The following is a 10,422-nucleotide window of genomic DNA, read 5'->3' on the forward strand; positions in this document are numbered from 1 at the left end:
GGTTGTCTGTGAGGTGAAAGCTAGATACAGGAGGTGCATACACACACACTATAAACCCCCTCCCGCAAAGAAAAAAGGAATCACGAGAACTGTAGTTTACCCTTCAGAGAACTACAATTCCCAGTGCCCTTAACAAAACACAGTTCCCAGGGTGTGCTTTAAATGTGTGGTGTATATGTAGCTTTTATATGCCTGTTGTCTTTGTCCATGGAGTTTTCTTGGCAGGGATACTGGAGCGGCTCGGTTCCTGCTCCAGGTGGATCACATTTGGTCGAAACTCTCCACTATGACCTGTCCATCTTGGGTGTAGTGCTCACTGGAAGGACAGATCCTGAAGCTGAGGCTCCAGTACTTTGACCACCTCATGAGAAGAGAAGATTCCCTGGAAAAGACCCTGATGTTGGGAAAGATGGAGGGCACAAGGAGAAGGGGACGACAGAGGATGAGATGGTTGGACAGCATTCTCAAAGCTACCAGCATAAGTTTGACCAAGCTGTGGGAGGCAGTGGAAGACAGGAGTGCCTGACATGCTCTGGTCCATGGGGTCACAAAAAGTCAGACATGACTAAATGACTAAACAACAACAATATGTAACTTTAGTCTAAAATCTGACTTTTTCTGGGTGAGGGTTTGGTCTCTCACTGCACCTACCAGTTGCCACAGCTCTGCTGAGGGAAACTTGCAGATATCAGGAGTGGCTAGAATTGTGCCCATTGCTCATTTCTGCTCCAGTCTGCTCAGCGTAAGAATGAGGGTCAAACTTGATTCGGTTTGCATTTAAAGGAGAACCTACTTCATTTGCAGTTTCTGAAACAATTCACAAACTGAAACAACCTTCGCCTCTGAAATTCGTACGTCTCCAAATTTTGCAGCTGTCTAGCCAAGGAATACACGGGGGGGGCGGGGGCGGGGGGGGAATGCATGGACTGGGGCAACATGTGCATAAAAATGCATACATACAAAACTAGGGGAAATTGCTTTTTGCAAAAATGTGTATAATAGGCACAATTTCACAGGCAAGTATATCAGGATAAATTCGCACTCGAATGCCAATGAATTTTCCCGGGGGCCTTTGAAAGCAAAACAGCAAATACGTTTTGCAGAACTAAGCTTAAGGCTGGAAAAAAATGAGGAAATGAGAGAAACGAAGGTTGACAGATTTACCCATCCCTAGTTCATAGAGAAGCTCACTGCAATTTGAACGGCATGCTAAACAAGATCAACACCCCAGATTGCCGGTCCCCTGGCTGGGACAAGAGTTCACGGCCTGGTAGCCAAGGGAGCCCGTAGCGGCCGCTGCCGAGAAAAGAAAGCTGAGCACACAGCGCTGACTTGGCCCGAAATTGGAAGCTGTGGGGACAAAAGAGGTGGCCAAGCCCATGCCTTGCCCAGCCACAGTCCGTTCCCAGGGAGCCTGGCAGCAGCCCGGCAGGAATGCACTTGTTGTGTCTTGCACCAGGCTTTCTCATAAAAGCACCAAGAATAGCTTATCCTCTCCCATTCTAAGCAACTCTCCCTGCCCAGCCTCCCTTCGGCTTTGATGGGATGCTTCCCTTTCACAGAGGGGGCAGGGTGGGAAACAGCCAGTGGCTCCCACCCCCCACCCACCCCCTTACGGCCTTCATCAATGGCTTCTCCAGGCAGAAAAGCAGAGCTATTCCTGAAGCTGGGCTTTTTAAATATATATTCTCTCTTGGCACTGGGTTGCCAGGGGGTATTCCTCCTGCTCTGCACTGAGGATGGGGAGTATAAAGCCTGGAATGGGGGCAAAAGTCCAGGGAGCCAGGAACCATAGCCTCCCCTGAAGACAAAAACAGGGGTTTGGCAATGAACACCGAGAGCAGGCCAAGCCATCGTGTGGGCTATGCATTTCCACCATGTGAGGGCATGCCTGGGGATCAGGTTGCCAGCTGATGTACTCAGCATCATCATGTGCTCCACCAGCAGAAATTAAATGGACAGGCCCTTTTATTAATGTGTAGCAACAGGATTATCCCCCACCCCTGCTAATGATACAGAAACTCTGCCAGCAATTAAGTGGTGGCCACACCTAAGAGAGGGGGTCTCAGGTTCTTGTATCTTTCCATCAGTTGTTGCTGCTCACCTGTGAAGGTATGCAAGCAGCCTAGACTCCCTGCCCTGCTGGGCTTCCATCATCATCATCATCATCATCATCATTTATTATTTATACCCCGCCACTCTGGGCAGCTTCCAACAAAATGCACACGTCCTGATCAACTCAATCATGGACATACCAAAATTATTAGGGTACACTGAGCCAGGTATCTTGATAGCTGAGACATGCTGATTACTGTACTGCAGACACTGCATTTTTACATTTCTCCCCCAAAACGGAGTGTATCCCCCAAGGGTTAAGTTGATCCTACACTAGCTAGATACAGTGGACGCTCGGGTTGCGAACGTGATCCATGCGAGAGGCAAGTTTGAAACCCACAATGTTTGCAACCTGCAGCGCCGCGTCTAAGCATGCAAAGCGCTTCTGTGAGAGCCAGTGTGGTGTAGTGGTTAAGAGCAGTAGTCTTGTAATCTGGGGAACCGGGTTCAAGTCTCCGCTCCTCCACATGCAGCTGCTGGGTGACCTTGGGCTAGTCACACTTCTGTGAAGTCTCTCAGCCCCACTCATCTCACAGAGTGTTTGTTGTGGGGGAGGAAGGGAAAGGAGAATGTTAGCCGCTTTGAGACTCCTGAAGGGGAGTGAAAGGCGGGATATCAAATCCAAACTCTTCTTCTTCTTCTTCTTCTTCTTCTTCTTCTTCTTCTTCTTCGCATGTGCAAGTGCCAAAACCCAGAAGTAACCTGTTCCAGTACTTCTGGGTTTTGGCGCATCCATAAACTGAAAACGCGTAACCCGAAGCGTCTGTAACCCGAGGTATGATTGTAATGGGAAATTTATACCAGAGAAGTCTGGTGTCTGGTTCTATCCTACAAACAGGAGACTCCGAGGATATGGTTAACCTATTTCCAGGCCCCACAAGACAACTGAAATTTCATTACACACGTAGCACGAGACACTCAGGCTGCTAGACTAGGGACTTGGCCACACTTCTGCCTAGAAAGCATGAGTCTGAGAGGTTTTCCATTTGCCCTTGCCACTTTCCCCAGGAAAACCTGCTCTTTGGCACTGAACTGGAACAAACATCCATCCGGAGGAAAACCAAATGGACGATTGCTCCAATTCAGCAGTAAAGTTCAGGACAAGTATGGATGCGTGCCTAAGTTCAACTCTTCATCCTCTCAACCCGGTGTAAAAAAAAAATAATCAAATGACTTCATAGACAAAATACATCAAAAGCCGAAGGGCGGAGGGGAAGCTCCTTTTATAATCCATGGCCCAAACTGTCAGATCTGGGTTGTAGAGCCAGAGATTTCATGTAGTCCCAGTCGAGAAGCCCACCTCAAAGTAGGGGGCTGCACATGTTTCTGCACTACAAAAAGAATCTGAACCAACAGAAATGAAATTCAGTGACGCCCATCAATTATACAAATTAAACATAATTGCCCTACTCTTTGAACTGTTTTAAATTGGCTCAGAATGCAACTAATGAAAACTGTAGTTTTAGAAGGGTTTTTTAATTTTATTTTTAAAACTATGATCTGAGACTTTGTCCTTGTAGCAGTGGCTTGGTGAAAAATAGGCCACATTATTATTATTATTATTATTATTATTATTATTATTATTTGCCTTGTCTTCTCTGTGATTGCAACTAAAAATGTTAGATCCGCCTCAAGGGGAAAGTCAACTGGTGTGAGTTGCAAGAACTGACTTTCTGCTGTCTTCTTGTGATAGAGTGACTCTTTTAGCAGTGGCAACATTTGCTTTGGCAGCTTCGAAAAGTCTTTTTTCCCCTTTACTCTTTTATAATGTGACGAACAATATATATATATAGAGAGAGAGAGAGAGATAGCATTTTTGGTGTGTGTGATTATTGTTAATGATTGCTTTCTTATTTTCTGTTGTGACCAATGTCTGAAAGAATAAAAGATAGACAGACAGACTGGCCTCTATGCGCTTATTTTGCATAATTTATTCTTTGAGCTGCGGGGCATGGAAAAGAACTATGTAGACTCCTCACACCCCAACTTTTGACAACTGAAAATCTCCAATTTGAGCAGGCACCGCCCAAACACTTGCAAGTCTAACTTCATTGCCTTGAGGGCTAGAAACTTGCTGCCTAAAAACACACACACAAAAAAACTGAAAGCTGAGTTAAGGTTTTTGAATTGCGTGCCAATTTCCAGTTATCGCTGGAACCCTGCATTGTTCTAAAAAAGCAGCCTGGTACTTGACTGGGATCCTTACAGTACTCTTAATAAGTCCTGAAGGCAAAGTTTAGCTAGAAAAACACACACACACACACACACACACACACACACACACGTCTCTTCCACAGACCACATCTACTAATATTCTCTCCCTCCCCACTTTTTGGGGCAAACAACCAACACCCACCTTCTCCCATTAAACATGCCAGAATAGAACCATCCCAATTATAGCAAGTGGGGGGTTTTTTGTGTGTGTGTGTCAAACTCAGATCTTGAGGTCCTCCAAGCAGCTTAGCTGAGCAGAAATCTCAGGATCCAGCTGCATAAATCGCTTCTTACCCTTTGGCCTATGCTAAGAAACGGATAGTTTGCAAATACGTTCCCTTTTTTTGCATTCAGTCAGTCACCTTCCAGCCACCCACCCCGTTGCAAAATAAAATAAAATAACTAGTTACAGGTAGGTAGCCGTGTCGAAACAGAATAAAAAAATTCCTTCCAGTAGCACCTTAGAGACCAACTAAGTTTGTTATTGGCATGAGCTTTCAAGTGCACGCACACTTCTTCAGATCAGAAATAAAATAACTTAGACGCCCTTCGCACCCACCCCTCCTTGCCTGGCAGCAGACGGCTGTCTGTTGGGCTTGGAGTGCAGAAGGAAGTCTGGAGTTCTTGCTTGTCAATTTGCCAGGCCTGGGGAATTGGGAGAGAGAAGGGCCCGACTCCTACCTGTTCATGTGTCCCTGCTGCAGTTCTGGGCCTTGGGCAGGCAGCTAGCGGAGTGTTGCACCCCTGGCCAATTTGGGCACATGGGCAGCCCGCACACAAACTCTCCGTGCTCAGTTTCGTTCTCTCTCTCTCTCTCTCTCGCACACATACACACACACACACACCTCAAGAGCTGGGCTGTGCTTCCCTGGAGAAAGCTCCCAGGCAGCTCCTCCTCCCTTCGTGCGGTGCCAGGCGATGGGAGGGAGAGAGGGGAGGGCTCAGCCCTGCTTTCTGCAGCTCAGCCAAGGTAAGGCAACGGGCCAGGTGGAGTCGCTCCCCTCCCAGCTAGGGAGTGGCGTCATGCCACACAGAAGTATGAGGTGACCTAAGCCAGCGAGGCCCGGCCCGGCTGCTGTAGTCCCTGCAGGTGTGCAGGTGTCTGAGCTGAACTGGGCTCCATGGTGGGCTTGCCCAGCATCCTAAAGCAGCAGATTTGCTTAACAACACAACAGATATGAAGAGCAGAGCAGGTAGGAGCTCACAGGTTGAGCTCGTGCCCTGCTTGCCAGTTTCACACGGGCATCTGGTTGAACAGGTGCTCAGGACAGTTTCTCTGGCTGGCAAATGGGCCAAACAGTTGGTAAACTCTGGCCTAGGTAAAGGGGTAAAGGGGACCCCTGACCATTAGGTCCAGTCGTGGCCGACTCTGGGGTTGTGGAGCTCATCTCGCTTTATTGGCCGAGCGAGCCAGCATACAGCTTCCGGGTCATGTGGCCAGCATGACTAAGCCGCTTCTGGCAAACCAGAGCAGTGCACAGAAATGCTATTTACCTTCCCGCCGGAGCGGTACCTATTTATCTACTTGCACTTTGACGTGCTTTCGAACTGCTAGGAGGGCAGGAGCAGGGACCGAGCAACGGGAGCTCACCCCGTCGTGGGGATTTGAACTGCCGACCTTCTGATCATAAAGTCCTAGGCTCTGTGGTTTAACACACAGTGCCACCCACATCCCTGGCCTACTCACAAACATATTATAGACCAGCCGGTCTCAACCTTGGGTCCTCAGATGTTGTCGGACTACAACTCCCATCATCCCAAGCAAGTTGGACCAGCAGTAAGGGATGATGGGAGTTATAGTCCGACAACGTCCAGGAACCCCCAGGTTATCGAGAAAGTCCGTCCACTCATACATTGGATGTGTGCTGTGAAGCTGAGGTACGAAGCAGTGGTACCTCGGGTTACATACGCTTCAGGTTACAGACTCCGCTAACCCAGAAATACTACCTCGTTTTAAGAACTTTGCTTCAGGATGAGAACAGAAATCGTGCTCTGGTGGCGCAGCGACAGCAGGAGGCCCCATTAGCTAAAGTGGTGCTTCAGGTTAAGAACAGTTTCAGGTTAAGAACAGACTTTCAGAACAAATTAAGTTCTTAACCTGAGGTACCACTGTATCCGGTTACAGGCAACTACTGGGCGCGGGCATGTATTGAACCTGTGGCTTTCTGGACCTTCTTGTATACAAAGCGTCTGCTCTGCCGCTGAGATACTGCCCTCCCCTCTATGAGGAAGGCGTTCTTGCTACTGCCAGGAGAGTTTCTTTCTTTACATAACTCACAATGATTAAAGCTGACAAACGGCGGCTGCCATATTCATCATGTAACAGCTCCAAGAAGGTCCATCCCAGGATATTTCATTGCCTGGGGTGAGAGACAAGATGGTGCCCGTCCCACAACTCCATGTACAAAACCAGCTTGGCTGGCAACCGACTCGGAAGGCAGCGGGTTAGCTTGGTGGTCACAGGAACAGGCCACATAGAGCCAGTGTGAAGTGACTTACGCAAATCAAGTCAATTTAAATCAGCAAGAGAAAAGGCTGGTTTAAATAAATCAAATTAAATGAACTATTTAAATCAGGTTCCCCACTGATATATTTTCATATGTTACCTAGGCAACGGTGCAGCTATGGCCAGAAAATCACGTTAAGAGTTGCAGGGACACAACTCCTTTTAACGTCAAGGTCAATGCGTTCCCTTGTGGGAAATCTTGAGGGAGGGGTCACATGCCACAAATGGTTGGGTCCAAAGACAAAAAAATGGCCACCATCTTATTCTGTCTCTTCTGCCAACCTCTTCTTTCTCAACGTGGTTTTCCACTCCTCTTCCCTGTGTGACAATTTGTGTGAAAGGTACCTTCCGCCCCACCAGGGCCCATCTATCCTATACATATATTCAAAGTAGTATCATGATGCAGTGGTACCTCAGGTTAAGTACTTAATTTGTTCCGGAGATCTGTTCTTAACCTGAAACTGTTCTTAACCTGAAGCACCACTTTAGCTAATAGGGCCTCCCGCTGCTGCCGCGCCGCAGGAGCATGATTTCTGTTCTCATCCTGAAGCAAAGTTCTTAACCCGAGGTAATATTTCTGGGTTAGTGGAGTCTGTAACCTGAAGCGTATATAACCTGAAGTGTATGTAACCTGGGGTACCACTGTGCTTTAAATAGGCATGGGGTCCCTCAAAGTTCCCTGAAGTTTGTTAAGGGTGCTGAGAAACCCTCCCATTCCCCTCAGAGGCCGACGATTCTCAAAAACGGTTCAACAACAATTTCCTCTTCCCAAGGAACTCTGGGAATTGTTGTGTTTTAACTTGTTGTGACTCATCTTGAGACCTAAAGGGAAAGGGTAGATAATAAATCAAATCAATAATAATTAATACGAATAGCAATATTTGCAGTGAAATGCTCACACGCCCCACTCGGTCTCATCTCAGGCTGCAGACACGCAATACATTCAAAGCATTTTTAAGCAAAGAGCCTCCAAAGGCTCTTGGGAACTGTAGTTTACCCCTCACACAGAACTACAATTCCTAGCACCCTTAAACTACAGTTCCCAAGGTTCTTTGGGGAAGGGAATGTGCTTTAAATGTGTGGTTTTTACACAGCCCCAGACTGTGCGTATCTCCTTTCATAGGAATGTGCTACAGCTCTGAGCTACTCATTTTAGGCAGCATTAAAAAAAATAATCTTCCATATATGCTGAAATTGAGAGTTACTGATAAAAAATATATTGCAGAGGGGTAGCTCTGTTAAGTCTCTTGCTGCAAAAATACTGCCTTATCAACTAACAGATTTGTGGCATACAATTTCATGGACTACAGCCCACTCCCCCTATATCTGATGAAACCTTATGCCACAACGAAACTGGTAGTCCTTAAGGCGCCAGCCACAAGTTCCTTTGTTGACTTTGCTCAAAAACAGCATATTTACCTCGGAGGTCGAGCATGACAGCTACTTTTTGAGGGCCACCATAAGCAGTATCTCAGCAAAAGGATTGTAGTGAGACATATAAAGGTAAAGGTAAAGGGACCCCTGACCATTAGGTCCAGTCGTGGCCGACTCTGGGGTTGCGGCGCTCATCTTGCTTTATTGGCCGAGGGAGCCGGCATACAGCTTCCGGGTCATGTGGCCAGCATGACTAAGCCGCTTCTGGCGAACCAGAGCAGCACACGGAAATGCCGTTTACCTTCCCGCCGGAGTGGTACCTATTTATCTACTTGCACTTTGACGTGCTTTAGAACTGCTAGGAGCAGGGACCGAGCAACGGGAGCTCACCCCATCGCGGGGATTCGAACCGCCGACCTTCCAATCGGCAAGTCCTAGACTCTGTGGTTTAATCCACAGCGCCACCCGCGTCCCTTAAGTATAACTTAGTGCATATGTACTTTTGCAGAAGACGCGACTCTCTCCATGCAAAGGTGAGCAAGCGAGAGTCTAAACATGTTCACAGGTTGGAAATGTAGTGGTGAAGCAGGTTATGTGGCTCCGCTTCCAGAGAGCCCACTTGAGGCATGGCATGGAACTGCACCTGCCTTTCTAGCATACTTCAGTGTCAAAGGTCACCCTTTTCTGTATTTCATCAATCAAATTGATCAAAATTCCGCAGCTGGAAAAATACAAATTCTCATATCAGAAAGACTGGAAGATGATTGGCTTTTAACGGTAGCAGCTCTGGAGGAACCTCAGTCTGCTTCATTTGAAAATGCTATTCATCCTTCAAGACCCAGATTGCAAATTACATTTTTTGTTTGTAAAGGAAAGGGGAAAGAGAGAAAAACGTATAGCGGGAAATGGATTGGTGACATCTCCAATTTTTCCTCTGCAACCATGAGAGCTAATCAATGCTTTAAAATAGGCTTCCTCAAACTTGGCACACCAGATCTTTTGAGACTCCAATTCCCATCATCCCTGACCACTGGTCCTGCTAGCTAGGGATTATGGGAGTTGTTGGCCAAAAACATCTGGAGGGCTGCGTTTGAGGAAGCCTGCTTTAAAACAAAAACAAAAACCCCTGAGATTCTCATGATAATATAAGCAAGGATGCGGGTGGCGCTGTGGGTTAAACCACAGAGCCTAGGACTTGCCGATCAAAAGGTTGGCGGTTCAAATCCCCATGACGGGTTGAGCTCCTGTTGCTCAGTCCCTGCTCCTGCCAACCTAGCAGTTCAAAAGCACGTCAAAGTGCAAGTAGATAAATAGGTACCACTCCAGCGGGAAGGTAAACGGTGTTTCCGTGCGCTGCTCTGGTTCTCCAGAAGTGGCTTAGTCATGCTGGCCACATGACTCGGAAGTGTACGCCAGCTCCCTCGGCCAATAAAGCGAGATGAGCACCGCAACCCCAGAGTTGGTCACGACTAGACTTAATGGTCAGGGGTCCCTTTACCTTTACCTTTACCCCACCCATCTGGCTGAGTTTCCCCAGCCACTCTGGGCAGCTTCCAACAAAGCTTAAAAATACATTAAAATGTCACACATTAAAAACTTCCCTGTAGACTCAGGGCGCAGTTCCAGTAGTTAATTTCAAAGTTTAACCATGTAACTTACTCCCAGAAGACGCGGTGGTGGTCACCAGCTTGGATGGCTTTGGGAATTAGACAAATTCCCAGAAGACAAGGGCTCTCAGTGGCTGCAACCAAAGTCTTCCTTTGACAGCCTCTCATCAGAACTGAAATCCAGGTAAACAATACCTGGCTCAGCCTTAGTCTTGGGCTTCTATTTATCGACTTTCGAACCATAGTGATCCTAAGTCCCCAGCTCCTATTCATTTGGGCAGCCCCCCCCCCCCCCGCTTCCCAGGGGCTACTTGACACCTTCCTGTCCTGAGGCAAGGCAGCATTGAAGAAGTCTGGGGAAGGGAGCTTGCGCTGTCAGCTCCTGAACCTGATCTGAGAATTACTTTGCAGCTTTTGTTCTAATATGTCACAATTGGGTTTCTTGGCAGAAAGGTGGTATATAAAGGCAATTGGATAAATAATGAATGCATTAAGCCTGCTTCACCCTCCAAATCAGACTTTATATGCAATGAGGAAAAAACGACTGAGAAATTGCTTGCTGCATCTCCTTGGCCGCAAACAAGTGAGAACGAATGCTCAATGAAT

General features: G+C 47.4%; 1 protein-coding gene across 4 annotated transcripts in view; it reads right to left on the reverse strand.

Moving 5' to 3' along the window:
- The window catches only part of LOC310836649 (laminin subunit beta-2-like), a 72,624-nt gene extending 67,290 nt beyond the window's left edge, over positions 1 to 5,334 (reverse strand). Inside the window, exons 1-2 of one of the 4 annotated variants that reach the window (XM_083722275.1) lie at positions 4,899 to 5,168; positions 101 to 394 (exon numbers count right to left, since the gene is read on the reverse strand). Coding sequence is in view for 1 of the 4 variants with exons in the window: in XM_083722273.1 (XP_083578399.1) it covers positions 5,011 to 5,018 (8 nt within the window). In the remaining 3 variants the exon portion in view is untranslated. Of the gene's footprint in view, positions 1 to 100; positions 395 to 4,898 lie in introns of all 4 variants that reach the window. The other 3 variants (XM_083722276.1, XM_083722273.1, XM_083722277.1) reach the window with 3 other exon arrangements.
- Positions 5,335 to 10,422: the final 5,088 nt, after the last annotated feature.

Source organism: Podarcis gaigeae (genome assembly GCF_964106915.1).
Source record: "Podarcis gaigeae genome assembly, chromosome: 2".
Lineage (NCBI taxonomy): Eukaryota > Metazoa > Chordata > Lepidosauria > Squamata > Lacertidae > Podarcis > Podarcis gaigeae.